This window comes from Panicum virgatum, chromosome 1K (assembly GCF_016808335.1).
Source record: "Panicum virgatum strain AP13 chromosome 1K, P.virgatum_v5, whole genome shotgun sequence".
Lineage (NCBI taxonomy): Eukaryota > Viridiplantae > Streptophyta > Magnoliopsida > Poales > Poaceae > Panicum > Panicum virgatum.
Window position 1 is genome coordinate 13,823,223 of NC_053136.1, and position 17,255 is coordinate 13,840,477.

General features: G+C 55.0%; 1 protein-coding gene across 1 annotated transcript; it reads right to left on the reverse strand.

The window, feature by feature from the left end:
• Nucleotides 1–13,216: 13,216 nt before the first annotated feature.
• On the reverse strand, nucleotides 13,217–13,723 carry LOC120652839 (RING-H2 finger protein ATL74-like). The gene has a single exon (XM_039930776.1). It carries the CDS (start codon nucleotides 13,721–13,723, stop codon nucleotides 13,217–13,219), a length of 507 nt encoding a protein of 168 aa, XP_039786710.1.
• Between the last annotated feature and the right edge of the window lie 3,532 nt (nucleotides 13,724–17,255).

Sequence of the window (17,255 nt, forward strand, 5' to 3'; positions counted from 1 at the left end):
CAGGCCACGCAGTCAATTCAACGAAATAAAATCTCTGATACTCTAAAAGTACGATTACAAAGTGCGACTACAATTGTCACTAATCTATTACATAGGGCTTCGAGGCCCAGTTTTCCTACAGGCTACCATCCCCCCTTGCGGGCCCTCGGGGGCGTCGAATTCGGTGATGGGAGGGATGTCTGCTTCGAGCTTCTCGGCAAGGACGGTGGCGAACTCCTCCGCGGCTGCGTCGGCTTCATCCATGATGGCCGACGCGGAGTCCGCATCAGCATCATCGGGAACGATGTACCCCGACGACACCCTCTGGAGATCCATGAGGTAATGCGTCGAGCCCACGGCGAGAGCCCACAGGACACCGAGACGGAAGGTGCTCTTGGCGTGTTCGGCAATCTGGCCGCCTAGCGCGCAGGCGGCTGATCACCGAACTGCCCGAGACGGCACCCTCCCCCTCCAGCTCTTGACACACGCTCACGGCGGTCTGCTCCAGCTCAACAAACTCCATCTGTGCCGCCGTGAGTGCGGTGTGGACCGCTTCCTTCGCCGCGGTCTCGTCCGCCACCTTCTGCCTCAGCTCTGAGCAAAGGAAATCAACGTCAGCTACGAAAAGAAACAAATCAACGAAAAATCGAAGGTACTCACCCGTGATGTTCTTCTGCGCCACCTCCCTCTGGGTCCGGGCGGCCTCTTCGAGCGAGGACAAGGAGGCTTCCTTCTCCCTAAGGGCGGCCCCCATGTTCTGGAGGGCCACCTCCTTCCCCTCGAGGGCCTCGCCCTTTTCCCGGAGGGTCTCGGTGAGCGCAACCACGGCCACCTCTTTGTGGAAGAGCTCGGCCTTCTGCTGCTCGAGCGTTGTGCTGAGGCACTGCAGCTCAGCGCTCTGCACCTCAGCCTCGCTAGCTCTCTCCTCGAGCGCCGTCCGAAGGTGTTGCAGCTCGGCAGCTTGTGCCTCGGCCTCCCGGGCCTTCTGCTCCGCTGCCGCCTTCTGGGCGTCCCGCTCATCGGCAACCCGCGCCAATTACTCCTCCAGTGCCTGCTGACGCGCCCCCAGATCCGCCATTTTCATATTGGCGTCAATGTTCTTGAGCACCAGCTCGGCGTTGTGCTGCCCGAGCTGGCTCATCTGGGAGTATAGCCGGGTCATCTCGGCGCTCTTTTCGCGTGAGATTTCCCTCAGCTGCTGCAAAGGGGAGGACGTGGGTGAAGATGCGTAAAAGTTAAACCGAATCCGAGCAATTTTCGGGGGGGGGGAAGTATTTACATGGCTGACCTGGTAATCCGCATTCTGGTGGAGCTGGAAGGCGCGGTCGAGGGCTTGCAAGATCTCGCGACCCACGCCCATCTGCTTGTTGCAGGCTTCCTCCTCCACTTGCTCCTTGCGGAGGAACTCCGAGGGGACCCCGGACGGGACAATCGCCCCGAGATGGCCCCCCTCGGACGTCCCCGCCTCGAGCATGCCCGCGCCAGCCGACGCGAACTCGGCGATGTGCGCAGCGGCGCTTGCCGCAGCTGCGGGGTCGATGTCCATCGAGTCCCCGTATTCCTCGCTGCTGTCCGGCAGCTCCACTACCGCCGTCATGCTCCCTTGCGCTGTTGGCACGGGCACTACCGCGACAATACCCTCGTCCCGGGCCTCGTTGGGCTCCGAGACGGGAGCTCCGTCCACCACTGGTGCCCCTTGCGCCGTCTCTTCCTCTGCGACGCCCTCGCCCTCGGCCCTCGGGGGCTCGGGGACGAGGGTGTCCTCCTCTGCTTGGCTGGCGGGGCGCTCCTGCGCCCCCCCCCCCCCCCCCCCGCCAGTTTCTCCTTTCGTATCCGGTTGGGCGGCGCTGGCCGCGTCACCCCGATCGGCCGCAACTTCAGTGCCTGCCAGGGTAGCGCCATCCACGCCGCCCTGGCCGGCCTCTTCGGCGTCGGCAGCCTGAGCGGCCGTTTCGGCATCGCTCTGGCCGGCGTCGCCCTCCTCCTTACCCCGAGCTTGCTGTGCCGCTTGGGCCCCTCGAGCCATGGCCTCCCGTAGCTTCGCGGCCGCCGCCTCGAGGTCCACGGCAGGCAGGGGCTGCGGCGCCGTGTGCGGCGTGCTGCGGGCCCCGGTCTTGAGAGCCTTAGCCGGGGCAAGCTGTACCACATCCTTGGGGACGGCCCCGGGGCTGGAAGTCAAGGAACACGAGTTGTGGACAACAGGATCGAGAAATCCACCAAACACGCAACAAAAACGAAACTGAAGTTTGCCTACCCGGATCGAGCACTCATGCTCCGCTTCCTCGTGGCGCTTCTTCGGGCCCGAGTCACCGTGCCGCCCCTCGAAGACTGCCCCGAGGGCACCCCCCTCGTGTCGGCCTGGTGACTCGAGGCTGCCAGCACGGATGACTCCTCGCCCGCCGCAGCCTCGTCGCCACGGACCAGATCCTGGGGCGCGGGCGTCTCCTCACCGGCCGCGAGAGGCGACGACCCCCGCTCAGCCCCCTCGAAGGATGGGTGTGCCGAGGACTCTGCCACGGCCCTCGTCACCTCCGGCACTGCCGGCTCCCCCTCATCGTCATCCCATAGGTAGAACGGCGGGGGGCTCGCGCCCGCAGCTTCCCCGTCGCCCCTCGGAGCGTGGTCCTCGGCGTCCGAGGCCACCTCCTCCTCCTCCTCTGAGGACTCGGGCATGGCGGGCCGCGGTTTTCCCTCCACGCGAGCGAGCTTGTACGCCTTGTCATGCTTCGCCTTCCTCTTCCTCTTCCTTTCAACCTTTGCCTCTGCCGCGTCCTTCCGCCTTTTCATCTTCTCCGCATGGAGGCGATTGATCAGGCGTTGTTCCGGGACCGGGGGCTTCGAGATACCACTTCTCAACCCCTGCAAAGCACGCCCGAGATGGAGTCAGGAAAAGAGGGCTACACAACACACGCCGGATTCACAGTCAAAACTTACCAGAGAAATGTACCCCGGTTCGGGGCGCATCTTGATCCTCCAAAGATCCTCGGGATTTTGGGGGAACTCCGCCACCGCATACCTTGCCCTCCGGGCGGCGGTGGTGCGGGAGAGCAGCTTGTTCGATGTCCTCGAGCCCTCCACCTGGCTCCCGGGGCCCGGGGGTGAGCTCGAAAATCGGCAGGGCCCTTTCCACGAGAGGGATAACCCTCTGCCGGTGGAAGTTCGCGATGACGGCCGCTGCCGTCAGCCCCTTCTTCACCAGACACGCCAGCGCGTCGGTGAGGCCCTCGAGCTTGGCTTGTTGCGATGGGGGCGACACCCCCCAGTCCCACTTCGGCGGTCGCTCCCGGAGAACTCTGTTAGTAAACGCCGGGAGCGCGCCCCTGAAGTTCCGAAGGTAGAACCACCCTCGACTCCACCCGGCGTTGTTCGTTGTCATCTTGCTCGAGATGTAAAAGTTCCTCCGGGTCGGGCAGACGTGGAGCGTCAGGCCACCGGCGCGCGCGAACCGTCTCGGTTGGCCCCGCGCGTTCTCGACGAAGAGTTCGCCGCGGAACAGATGGATCCAGAGGTCCCAGTGGGATTTGATGCCGAGGTACCCCTCGCAGACGGCGACGAAGACCGCCGCCTACGAGATGGAGTTGGGGCTGAAGTTGTGCAGCTCCACTCCGTAGTACTCGCACAAAGCCCTCATGAACCTGCTGACGGGGACGCCGAAGCCTCACTCGTGGAGGCGCACGAAGCTCACAACGTAGCCTTGCGTGGGCTTCGGCTCGGTCTCGTCCGGGTGCGGGGAAATCCATGCCGGCAACCCCGAGTCGGGGTTCCGCGGCAGCAGCCGGTCGGCGACCAGCTGCTCCAGAACCGCCACAGTGGCGGAGGACTTCCCCCACCGCAAAGGCTCTTGGATGTCCGACATGTCTTCGATTCGAGGGGGAATGTGGGAGCGAAGGCTCTGGGATGGCTAAGGTGCTTTTTCTCCCTTTTTCTCTCTCTCTCCTTCCTCTTCCTCCTTCCGCTCTTGGCTGCGGGCCCAGGATGCAGGGGAGGCGGAGAAGGCGAAGCAGGATGAAGGCAAATGACCAGGTGAGCCCAAACACCCCCTTTCTCTTCATTTTTATTCACCATGATGGGCGCAGCCGCAGCCACGGCCCAAATCTACCGCATTGAATGCGGTAGATTTCGCTATCGGTGACGGCTGGGCCCCACGACCGCGGAGTCCCCCCACGCGCGCACGCAGCAATAACTGCGGCACGGTAACCGACAGGCGCGGCGCGACTGTTGCGCTATCCCATCCGTCATCCGCCGCCCACGCCGCTTCGTCTGCCCGAGGCTGTCGCCTGAAAAGGCGCGCCCGCACCACACCGCACAAATTGGGCCACGTCGCCCACTACCAGCAGAAGACCCGCGCGCGTGACTCGCGACTCTGCTTCGTTTTCGAATCAAGACGGAATATTCCTTCAGGGGTCCCTTTACCCTCGAAGGAATCGCATTTCGAGGCCTTACTGATCAGGGGTTCGAAGCCTGGCCTTTCAGAGGTTCGACAGGCGCCCCAGATCACTAGAGTCAGGGACTGCAGGGATGGGCCGTACAAGCCACCCTCGAACACGGAGTTCGAGACATCCCACGCAGTGTTCAAGGCCAGTCGAGGGTGCCTAGAAGGGGGATCCCATCGAGGGAGAGCATCGAGCCCTCGGACCCTATCGAATGGGTCCGAGCCCCGCCTAGCGAACCTTTGCAAGCGCTTTATGTGACGTGTCTATGGACCACGAGCCGACCCCTATCGAACGGGGCACGGACGTCTGCTTGAACAACCCGCTAATAGCTCACTGAAGCAGCCATAGCTCGCGGCCCGGGCATGGGTAGCATGGTGCGCTTCACCCCTCCTCCCTGCGGAAGGGCAACGAGGGTCGTAATCGAAGTCGAGGGTTCCCCTGAATGCCTTCACACGGGCCTGGGCTCGGGGGCTCCTCCCACATCACGGTTCAAACCGCACCCTCGAATAAGTCGACAACCGTCAATTGTGAAGCTCCACGTGTCTAACCAAACCCTCCGCTGTTGACGTGCGCTCTCCTGATGGTTATGCTGAACGCCGGGCCGTTGTACCAGCACTAAGAGTGCCGAGGCCGGCTGAAAGAGTGCCGATGCCGGCTGAAAAAAAAAGCTGGGCAGCCGCCCCAGTAAAGCTACCCAGTGGGACAACGTTTATAGCCCTTGGACGAGTACAAACTCTCCTCCAAGGCCTCGGGGGCTATACCCGCGGGCGCGCTGACGTGCCCCCGCGAAGGAGACTTCACACATATTCGAGGGTCGTAACTCTCTGTACACCCCCATACCCTCGGTAATCCTCCCCGTGGAGAAGAAAGGGGATTTTATTGCTCAAATGCAAATAAAGATTACAAAGGGTCACCGGCGCGAAGCCATCGAAAGATACAAACACATTGCCACCTACGTGGCAATTTTCCCTGTCTTGGGGAGGAACGAGTGACGAAGAAGGGCACCGAGCCCCTGGCTGACGCAACGGCCAGGCTGCTAGGGATGCGAGGAACAGCCCCCAGACCGCACGGGTCCAGCGGGATGCTTTCCTCGCAAGCCTTCTTCTAGCGTCTCCTCCACCGAAGACCATGCGGGGGGCCGAGCTGGCGGACAGCGCCCTTCGCACCGTCTCCCCGAGGGCAACCTCGTCGCCTGGGGGGACGATGCAAAGAACAGCCGCCCAACCTGGCACCAACGCCATGGTCAGGCGTCTCCATCCCCCTTCAGGCTAGGGGACATCGCAGGAGCAGGACCCCACGGGCCCAATGCTCTTCTGCTGATCCCACTTAAGCTGAGAGATGGAGCGCACGCCCACTCCGGTCTTCCCCCACCGCTCGCAAGCATTCTTCTAGCACCAAAAGCCTAAAAAAACCAGGCCACCCCATCTGGGGGCCGGTCACAAAAAGGCAAAGGAAACATTACGAGATTTAGGCGATGCTGGAAGAAAGAGCTGGGAGGTTGGAAAAGAAAGGGAACCCACGACCCCTATTTATGGCTGCGCCGGGCACAAAGCTTCAAGCTTGGCGAAGAGCGGAGGCTTGTATCGCCCGTGACGATGCGGCACTCCACGAGCAAAGGAGGTCCTCGGTCACCGCGCCGAGACACGATCGAATGAAATAAAGCGAAGCTGAGCCCTTGGACGCTAAGCGGTGCAGCGTCGGCTCTGGCCGGCTGCCCTCGAACGGCGAGCCGCAAAGCAACCAGGAACGCCGGGGCCAAGGCCCTACGTGCGGGACAGCGCGATGAAAGCACCAGCTGCCAAGCAGCAGGCGCCGCCGTCGCCCTGGCCCCCGTCAGTGCGCGGACACGTCTTGTCCTTTAAACAAACAAACAAAGAGGCGCGCGCCTCGAAGTACTCCTCCCGCGGGCATACTACCCTGACCGGCGTGTTGTCACATCCGCCGGGCTGGCGCTCAGGCGCGTCTGGCGGGTGCGCGGCATTGACCGATCACGTCAAAGGGGAAATCGCCGAATCACCCTTTGGCCGAATCCATTGACTCGACCAAAGCCTCGGGGGCTACTGTCGGATACCACGATTAGGGACACCCTAATCGGGGTACTAAGATCGCTTTAAAACGCAACACATATTAAGACTACTGGGCCCACAAAGGCCCACGGCCTGCTTCCAATCTGAAAGAAAGGAAAGGACTCAAAGGAGCCTAGCGTGCGGCCCATTCACATCCCCCTCGAACCCGCGAAACGATCTCCGCCTCGCTCGAGGGTCCCTCTCGGGCCCGCTGGACAATCTCCGCCTCGCTCGAGGGTAGTGGATCTATCCTCGAGCGGGTGACTCATCTCCGCCTCGCTCGAGGGTAGCGAATCTACCCTCGAGCGGGTAAGCCATCTCCGCCTCGCTTGAGGCCACCCCTCGGCAGATGGGACAAACAGTCCTGCCGCCCAACCACTCGCCGTACGAAGGCATTAAAGGCCAGCCACTCCGCCAGGGCGCCCAGGACAGACGGCGTCAGGCCGCCACTCCCACAGTGGATGTGACCGGGGTCCCATCCGCTGACTTCGGTCATCGCTCCGCCATCCCGGAGGCTGTATCGGCACTGTGGGACATGCGACGCGAGACAAGACAGGCTCGGCACTGCTCCCGTTTCTGTTCTGCCGACACCGACCACCCGGACTAGCCTCCCACTGGGGAAGGGGTCCGGCGACGTCACGTGTCCTTCCGAGAGGAGCGCTCAGCACGCACGGGCGGAGCCCCGGACCCCCCGCCGTTTGAGGAGTCCGGGACCTCCACGCGCCCCCCGGACCTCCTAGTGTGCACGCCCGCACTCCGACCAGGGGGTCCGGAGCCGCCGCCTGCAGGGACACTGCAGGACGACCGTTGCGATCTTCGCAGGACCAAGGACGATATCCAGGACGACTGCGATGCGCGCCGCCTTCCCACAGTGTACTTTCTATAGTGTCTAACCACTGTACCCCGCGATTCAGGGGAAAACGACGACTTCCACGCCTCCACTCATGTGCACCGCCCCTCCTTGTAACTATAAAAGGAGGAGGCGGGCTTCCTTTAGCGCTCTCTGGTTTTTCTCTCGCTCGGAGGACGCTCAGACGCTTCCGGACGCGATCCATCATCACTTACGCTCCGGCATTCCTATTCGCCACGTTCAATCCCTTTTCTAGCAAAGACTTGGGAGCTTCCCTCCGTCTCTCGCCTCGCTTGTATCCCCTACTGCAAGCACTCCGGGTGCAAGATAATACAGTGCCCTCGCACACCCCCTTGGCTGGACGTACGGCCCCGCGGCCGGAACCAGGATAAACCGTGCGTTACTGTGTTGCCTCTTGCATCATCATCTGGGACGAGGAAACACGCAGCATTTACTAGTTGGGATCTGGGCCCTCGGGTCGGGACACCGACATAAATATTCCGCAACGCTTCATCCAGGACAAGCAAGGCTAAAAGCCTCCCAGCTCATCAATACCATAGCGTTGTTCACATCCTGCACCATGGCAATATTTACAGACCAAAGTGCCAGAAAACTACCAAAGTAAACTACGAACCAATCTCTACACCTGAGCCCCCGAAGAACCAGCGGCGTCATTCCCCGAAGGAGACCTCCGATCCTCGGACAATCGATTGTCCTCCGAAGGCCGATCAGGAGTCGCCCCCTGTACCAAATAGACGAAACCAATCAAGAACAAACAAAAGAAAAAAATGAAAGGTTGCTGAAACCAATCCTACCTCAGCAGCTGCGGCCGCCAGAGTCCGAACGGCAATCTTGCCAGAAGTCTCCCAGAACTGCTCAAAAAACGCAGCCTTCACCTCTTGAATTCTTGCCACCTCCACCGCCAAGCCTTCGTAGGGTACATACTGAAAACCATACAGTCGGGCAAGATCAACTGCGCCAGCATGAAGAAGATTTCCAACAAGACCCTCGAAGGAAACAGAAGTCGCGTTGTCATTTGCAATGCTCATAACTTCACCGAGGCCCTCGATCTCTGACAGCAACCAGTCCAAAAGCAGGAAGAAAACTTGGGGACCTTCGACCGGCTCAGGCAAGGGCAAAGGCTCCGCTCCAAGGGCAGCCAGAGCCTTCTTGTACTATTGGTACACTCCTTCGGCTCGTCTGGCGACCTCAGGCAAGACCCGCTCAAGTTCAATCACTTTAGCCTGAACCCACTCCAGCTCAGTGATCCTACTCTTGAGGGCAGCCTTCTCGTTCGCATCCCCCTCAACGGTCCTCCGAAGGCTCTCTAGAACCTTCTCGTTATCCGAAGCAGTAGACTCAAGCCTCGAACACTTGGCCTTCAGCTGCTGGTTCTCGTCCTTCAAAACAAGAATTTCCGCCTCAGCCCACCGTAGCTTGTCAGCTAAACCCAGTCTCTCGGTGGCGCTCTCCACCCGAAGGTCCGTGTCCGCCTTGGCCTTCTGCATCAAAGTACGGCTGGCGTGGGCGAGCTTCTTGCTCAGCTCAGCAACAATGAAGGCAGCGTCGGAGGTAGACGCCTCTGCCACGGCTGCATTAAATTCTGAATCAAAAACAAAATCACCTTCGGGAAAACAAAAACCGAAGGAAGGCCAAATGTAATCAGACGCCACCCTACCCCTATCAGGAGGGAGAATCCCAGCCGCGCCAGGCCCGTGCATCACGGCCAAGAGCTGCTGCATCGACGCCGACACAGCTGAAAAAGTAATATAAATAAAAACCCCTTCGAGAGCGACGAACAAGTTAGGTAATCAGGAAAAGCCAAGTAGGTGAAACTAACCAGACTCGTCGAAGGCCATCCCCTCCAACGCCTCCACCTCTTTGTCCGAAGGTGGAGCAGAGGAATCACCAGGAGCCTCTCCACCTCTGAGCGCCATCAGCGTCTCACCAACCAAGATTTCCCCCTCCTCGATGTTCACTGCAAGAACAGGCTGCGCATCCTTCGGCGCCGGAGTCAGATCCTTCAGGGCTTCAGCCGTCGAGGCAGTCACCCTCGTCACGGGTGGCTTCGGAAGGTCCGTAGGCCTGGGCCCAGTCTTAACGAGGCTTTGAATCCTCTTCCTTTTCGTCGTACCTTCGGAGGAACAATGAAGATTAATCAGCGCTCTCGGCACCTCAACCTGACGGCCAGAACCGAAAAGCATGGTCCTGTACTCATCGCTGAGATCATAATGGGATCTAAAAAGTCTTCCCTCGAGAACTACGATCTCCCCGCCCACCGTCCCCATGAGCTCTTCCATGAATGAGGGCGTACTGCTGTCGCCCGAAGAAACCTCCTCATCTCGCGCCTTCCTCTTGGCGCTCTCAGCCCTCGCAATAGAAACATTCGTGCTCGAAGGTTTCTGACCTCGCCCGCGTCCCCGCGTGCCAGTAGCCCCGGAGCTCCCCGCCTCCTCCACCTTAGCCTTGCCCTTAGATTTCGACTCAGGAACCTCCGAACCAACGTTCCCCGGCGGCGTCATTCTTGGAATGGCGTTCGCCGGAACCGGCCGAGGCTCGTAAGCGACACCCATCTCAGCCAAGCACCGGTTCAATCGAAGGTTCCTTCCACACACCTCCACCAAAGAAAGATACTCCTTTTTGTTCCAAGGGCCCAGTATCTTCGCAGCCTGCCGCTCCAGCTCATCCACAATAACTTCGTCACTAGGACCCTTGGGCCTTCGAAGACAAAAAACCGGAGAAGTCACATCATACTTCAACCAACAAAACGCTTAAGCTCGAACCTCGACGGAGACCAGCCAGCAGCAAGCGGCCAAACCTTCGCAGCCAAAAATTCCTCGACAGCATCCCTGCCACCACAAACTTGGCAAGCCGTCATGAAGGCCTCCAGGCACGATTTGAAACCTGGCCCGCGCTTGCTGAAGGCAGGCTGATAGACGTGATCGAACATCTCAATGTCCGAAGCCAACAGATACTTCTCCTCACCAGAACCTTCGGGATCAGGGAAGCCAATCTTGGCATAAAACCAATATCCCAACCAGTTCCCCTCCCACTTGTTCTTGTAAGCTGTCGAGAGCATAACCTTTAACAGACTTGTCCTTTTGTTCGGCTTACGAGGAATGAAGGTGCAGCAGCCGTTCTGAACCTCGCTAAGCTCCGAATCATCATCTACATAGACCTTACGAGGCTGGCAGTGCAGCTGGAAAAGCCTACAAAAGGCATCCACAGACACTTCCCCTCCGAAGCTCAGCACCAACCACAGAAATTTGGCCAATGCAACAATCCCGTTCGGGGTAAAGTGATGTAGCTTCACGTTGAATGGCTCCAAAAGCTTCAGCACAATTGGATCCATTGAAAGTCTAAGCCCCGCTGTAAAAAAAATCCTTAAAGACCTCAACTTCGCCGGTCTCCGGTACAGGAATCAATTCTGCCCCCGGAGGTCGACATACCCCCTCGGCAAAATAGCCCTTCGTAACGTAGAAGTCTATCATGCTCTGAGATACGACAGATGGCTCAAAAAGCAAAGTCTTACGTTTCTCCGGAGCCATCAGTTCCGACACGTCCGCGGACACCGCCGAAAGACTCTCGCTGGATTGCTGCTGCTGCTGAGACGGTTGCGAACCAACAACCTCTCCTTCGGGAGCTGCACCTGAGTCTGCACGAAGAACCGCCCTCTTAATGAATGCCATACCTAAAAAAAGTCAAATTAGAAACAAAGGTCCAAACAAACCTTCGATCAACCTCGCTGTTTGTTTAGTGTGAGCCATGAGCTGCAAAGATACTTACAACGAAGAAAACAAGCAGCCAGATTCGCACAAACTAAAACCTTCGGAAAAAGCGCTTTATAGCCGAAAGCGTCGAAGGTAAGCCAAGCTCGAGAGGGCACAGGCTTTACCCCCCACCACCTCCGCTTTTATAGGCGGTGAAAAGCAACAGTACCAACGGTAAAACCGAGGAGACGGCCAACCAAGCGGCGCAATCAGAGCTCGACACTTACACAACAAAAACCGAGCGTTGTAGCCGACGGTTCGGGAGACGTTTTTCCTCGGGGGCTTACCGAAGGTTACGCGCAATCTTCTTCATTAACAAGGGTTCGGACCGTCGGCTTCGGACCTCGCTCTCGAGGGGCTACTGTTGGGGATTGAACCTTCGGGTCAAGCCCTCACCCTCAGAAATGCTCCCTAACTTGTTTGCAGGGCCACAACGAAATGGAGCCAAGCATACCCGAAGGTATCGAATGAACACTAAGAAACACGAGCCAAGCATACCCGAAGGTATCGAATGAACACTAAGAAACACAAGCTCAAAAACCATGGCCTTCGGTTTGAAGGGTATCACCTTCTGCGGGCCGAAGGTAGCGGATGGCTGCCCAGAAGCGCAAGCGCAAAATACCAAAACCCTCGGTACGAAGGATACCGCTTCCTTCGTGCCGAAGGTGACGAAGAGTTGCACAAAAGCACAAGTCCGAAGACCAGGACCTGCGGGTCAGGTGATCAACCTTGGGAACGAAGGTGGCGGCTGATTGCTCGTTGAAGGAACCTTCATGGCTCTAACTCCCGGAGGACTCCGAAGGTTGTTGTAACCTTCGTTGTTGTAGACATGTGAGTAAAACGTGAATATGTGAGAAGGTCGGATTTGTACATCTCTGGAATACGTGAGAATGTCGGATTTGTAAACCTCTCATCTTGTAATTTTACCCCGGAACCAACTAAGAGTGAGCTGTAAATGAGTTGGGAGGGGGCAATTTAGGAAAACCTGGCCGAGGGCTAGGGGTATAAATAGCCCCCCTCTCCACAGTGTAAAGGGTTGAATTTTCTAATCATTATTAGAGAGTTCGACACCTACTTTCATTGTGGCCTTTCTTACTATTCATGTTCCCTGTCTGGTCATCTAAGAAGCAAAGATCCCAACACAATTTAGGGCCGGCCACCTTCCCGGCGCCGCCGGCGTGGTAGCTTCCGCCGCAGAACGGTAACAGAGGAGCTTCGCCGGCGTCCTGGCTCCAGTCGCCATCCGCGAAGGACAGGTGGCGTATCAGGGCGCCGGCACGGTCGGCCTCGACGCTGAGCTCCTCGGCTGATGAGGCGAGCAGGGACTGGCAGTGCCGCGTGACCTCCGCGAAGTGACGGCTGTAGTCGGGAGCGTCGGGCGGGCCTGACGACGGCGTGCTCGGATGCCGCAGCGGGTGCGCCGACGTGGCGACACGGAGGCATAGGTGCAGGACCAATGCGACGGCGATCTTGGCGGCGCCCATCGCCATTGCCTGCAGGAAACTTCAGCATTCAGTAGAGAAATTGCCGGAGCCTTCAGTGCTGTGATTGTGACGGCTACCAGTTGGCTCTTCAGGGGATCGTTGTTTATCTTCAAACCTGACGGTAGCTGCGGTTGTGGTTGTGGGCGAGGGTGGCGGCGCGCCGGAATTCTTCAGATAACGGCCGATAGTTGTGGAATGGATATACTAGTACACCTGCACATCTCCGAGACCGTACGGAGTCGGTAGTAGGTTCTTGATCGAGGAACCTGCACACATGTGCTATGTGGCTCTGCATCTCCAGGATCAATTAGAACACTCCGATAAAAGGAGACCTGGCCAGTGGATCATGTGCCAACTTGATTGATGTGGGGATCATCATGGATTCGAAAGAACAGCTAGTCTCTGAGTATACTAAATGATTGAACGCCAGATAGCAGGCGGTTGACTCTTCGCTAGAGACAAATGTCAGAGTATTTTTTGGGGGGACACAGTATCAGAGTGTTGCACATCTCAATGGAATCACATCGTTGATCGTTCAGGCAAAAAAGAGAATATGTCGATCGAGGCCATGTGCAGGCAAGGCAGCAAGTAAAGTTGAGAATATCGTCGCAGAGTTTCACATGATCGTCAATCGTCAACCCGCGCCATCTGTCCGGGAGACGCCGCGCCGGCAGACCGGGCACGTCGAGTGGCCGTGCAGCCACGCGTCGATGCACTGCTGGTGGAACAGATGCCGGCCCGCCGGCAGCCGCTTCACCCTCGCTCCGTCCCCAACCTCGCCGAGGCACACCACGCACTGCACCGCGGCGCCGCCGTGCTCGTGTGGCCGAACGTCCCGATCGCTACCGGCGGCGGCAGGGTCCGTCGCCCGTGCGCTGCTCGCCCCGCGGCGGCCGGCGAGGCGAGGTCGGCGACGGCGACGGCCTGCCGCGGCGCCACCAGTGTCCTCCACGGGCAGGGAAGAAGGCCGGCACATCACCAGCAGCAGCCGGCTGGCGGCGGCGGCCAGCACCACGAGGACGTCGAGCGCCACGTTGTCCGGTGCCTCCGGCGACGCGGCGAGAAGGTTGTGGGCAGCCCAGGCCGCGAGGGTGATCCAGACGGCGCTGATGTAGGCGGCGGCCGCGGGGTTGCAGTCCATTTTCACCGCGGCTTGCTTTCGAACAATTTTCGCCACAAACATCCATTTTTTTTCTTAGATAAAGGATGAAACATCATGCCTCTATGTCCGCAGATGTACACAGCCAACTATTATAGAGTTTGCCAAAACACAAAAAGAGCGAGACCAGTCTCTAAGACGGACAAAAGAACTAAAACAAACGATAAATATGCTTCCACCCTCCATTGGACAGCTCCAAAGCAAACATCTCAATATTTTTGCTCATCAAGGAGAGTGTGTTCTTGGCTTGCTCATCACGCTGCAGCTGCGTCCAGAAACTTAACCAGTACGTTCCCTGAAGATAACCTGCAAAATCGAATTAACTTTGATTTTATTAAAAATAGTATCATTTCGACATCGCCAAATGGCCCAGCATACAGCAGCGACTCCAACCCAAATCAAATATGTAGTCTTTTTATGTTGATTATTAAGCCAGGTGCCAAACATATGGCTTATTGATCTAGGTGGATTCAGACCAGTAGCGAAAAAGATAATCCTCCAAACCATACTCGCATAAGGACAATCTAGGAAGAGATGTTGGATAATCTCATCACTATTACAACCACAACATTTTTGGTTTCTTTTCAGTTTTTCATAGCGAGAATATCTTTAGTTAAAACAACTCCCCTTTGTAGATACCAAAAGAAAATCTTAATCTTTAGAGGAATCTTTAACTTCCAGATCATCTTATGTTGAAATGGTGGTTGTGTGTTAATAAGATGCAAATACAGCGATCGAACAAAATATAACCCAGATTTGGTTAAATCCCATCTAAAAGTATCTGAACCCTCCACCATTTCAACATGAGCAATCTGTGCTACTAGATTATGCCATTCGACAAGTTTGTTATCCACCAAAGCCCTCCTGAAGAAAACATTGGGGGGACTTGTGGCTATTACTTTTGCCATAATTGCATGAGGATCACGCACAATATTATAAAGGGATGGATATTTAACTTTGAAAGGCAAATCGCCTACCCAAGTATCATCCCAGAACCGAGTTTTGCTCCCATCTTTAATATCGAAGGAACCTTTGGCCAACACCTCATCTTTGATATGCATAAGACCCCTCCAGAAATGGGAGTCATAAGGTTTGGCCTTTACTTGAACTTGAGTGAGGGACTTAGATCTTAGATATTTATTTGTTAGTAAAGTTTGCCACATGCCATCAGTGTTAAGCAAATCTACTAACCATTTAGCCAATAGTCATTTATTTTGCAATTGTAAATATAAGATACCTAGTCCCCTTGGTCCTTAGGACGACAAAAAATGTCCCATTTTGCAAGTCAATACTTATGTTTCTCAGAAGATCATTGCCAAAAAAATCTCGACCTGAAATGGTCAAGATTTTTAAGTACCCCTTTAGGGATTTCAAAAAAAGACATCATAAACATGGGTAGGCTGCTAAGTACCGAGTTTAGCAAGACAAGACGTCCACCATAAGAAAGATATTTAGCTTTCCAGCAAGAGAGCTTTTTCTGAATACGTTCTTCAACTTTTCTCCATTCAGAATTAAAGAGTTACCTATGGTGCATTGGAATCCCTAGATATCTTAAAGGGTATTCACCTGCATTACAACTAAAGAGATCGGTATAAGACTCTTCCATCTCTTTAGCCGCACCATAGCAGAAGATTTCGCTCTTGTGGAAATTGATCTTTAGCCCTGATAATTGCTCGAAAGCACAAAGCAACTCTTTTAGATTCTTTGCTTGTTCCAGGTCATGATCAAGAAAGATAATGGTGTCATCAGCATATTGCAAAATTAACAAACCATCATCTAAGAGATGAGGGATGACGCCTCTTATTTGACCATCGGCTTTTGCTATGTTAATAAGGAGAGCTAGCATATCAGCAATGATGTTAAATAAGATATGTGACATAGGATCTCCTTGACGGAGCCCTCACTTAGTTTGGAAGTAAGGACCAATTTCGTCATTAACTTTGATCCCCACACTTTCACCGGTCACCATTTCTTCAATCCATCTACACCATTTCGGAGAAAAACCTTTCATGCATAGAGTTTGCTGAAGGAAGGACCATTTCACTTTATCATAGATCTTTTCAAAATCAATTTTGAAAATGACCCCATTTCTCTTTTTGGTATGTAACTCATGGATAGTTTCGTGTAGTATAACTACTCCTTCCATGATATTCCTGCCTGGCATAAAGGCGGTCTGCGTTGGACTCACCACAGTCTTAGCTACTTTATTCAGTCTATTCATGGCAACTTTGGTAAAAAATTTGAAGCTGACATTAAGGACACAAATTGGTCTGTATTGCTGAATTTTGGTAGCATCTTGGATTTTGGGAATTAGAGTAATAATCCCAAAATTCAAATTGTAGAGGTTTAAATCCTCTCTGTGACAATCTGAGAAGAGAGCCATAAGGTCGTCCTTAATTACATTCCAGAAGACTTGGTAAAATTCAATTGGAAATCCATCAGGACCTGGATCCTTGTTATGCTCCATTTGAAAAACGGCATCCCTCACTTCAGATTCAGTGAACTCACTGATGAGCACAACATTTTCCTCTGGGGACACTTGTGGAATATCCAAGATTTGATCTTCCATAAGTGTACTCTCCGAAGTATCTGGAGTCCCAATGAGATTTTTATAAAACTGAGTGATATGGATTTTGAGTTGGTCATCTCCAACAATAACACCTTGATCATTTTCAAGTTTATAAATATGTTATTTTCGATGCTTCCCATTAGCCACTAGATGAAAGAACCTCGTGTTATCGTCTCCCTCTAAAAAGTCTTGACCTTAGCTTTCTCATACCACTTGATTTCTTCTTCTCTCAAAAGAAGCACTAAACGCTCTTTTAGATAATGTTTAAGATTAATGTCCTGATTGGACAGAGGGGCATTCTCCGCCTTTTTATCTAGATTGTCTAAAAGAGCTAAAAGTCTCTTCTTCTCTTTTCTGTAAGCCCCTGCTGTATGCTTGGTCCAACCTCTGAGATGTTGTCGGAGCCTACGAATCTTATTATGCCACCGCTCTAGTGGAGAACATCCAAAGTTCTCTGATTGCCAAATATTTGCAACCATATCATAGAAACCATCCCGTATTAACCAACCACTCTCAAATTTGAAAGGTCGTTGTGCGGTTTTGTGAGTTGACGCCCCCGTGTTGAGTACTAGAGGGGTATGGTCAGAAATATTCCTATCTCTTGGTTCAACCGTCGATAGAGGGAACTTATCTTCCCAATCCGTACTGACAAGAACTCTATCAAGCTTCTCAAATGTCGGGTTGTCTCCAGGTCCCGCCCAAGTAAATTGGCGGCCCGACATAACAATCTCTTTGAGATCAAGAGATTCGATAACAGCATTAAACAAAGTTGGCCATTTAAAGTCAAATTCCCCGAAGCTCTTATCCTCCGGTCTTCTCATTATATTAAAATCCCCCCCAATGAGATAAGGGAGTGATTCCTTTGACCAAGTATTAACCAACTCTGCTAAAAAGGCTTGTTTGTTTTGATATTGTGCTGGTCCATAAACCGAATAAAGCACAAAT

Bases quoted from the DNA above. Each gene is read 5' to 3' on its own strand.
- LOC120652839 (XM_039930776.1), bottom strand. From the start codon at position 13,723: ATGGACTGCAACCCCGCGGCCGCCGCCTACATCAGCGCCGTCTGGATC.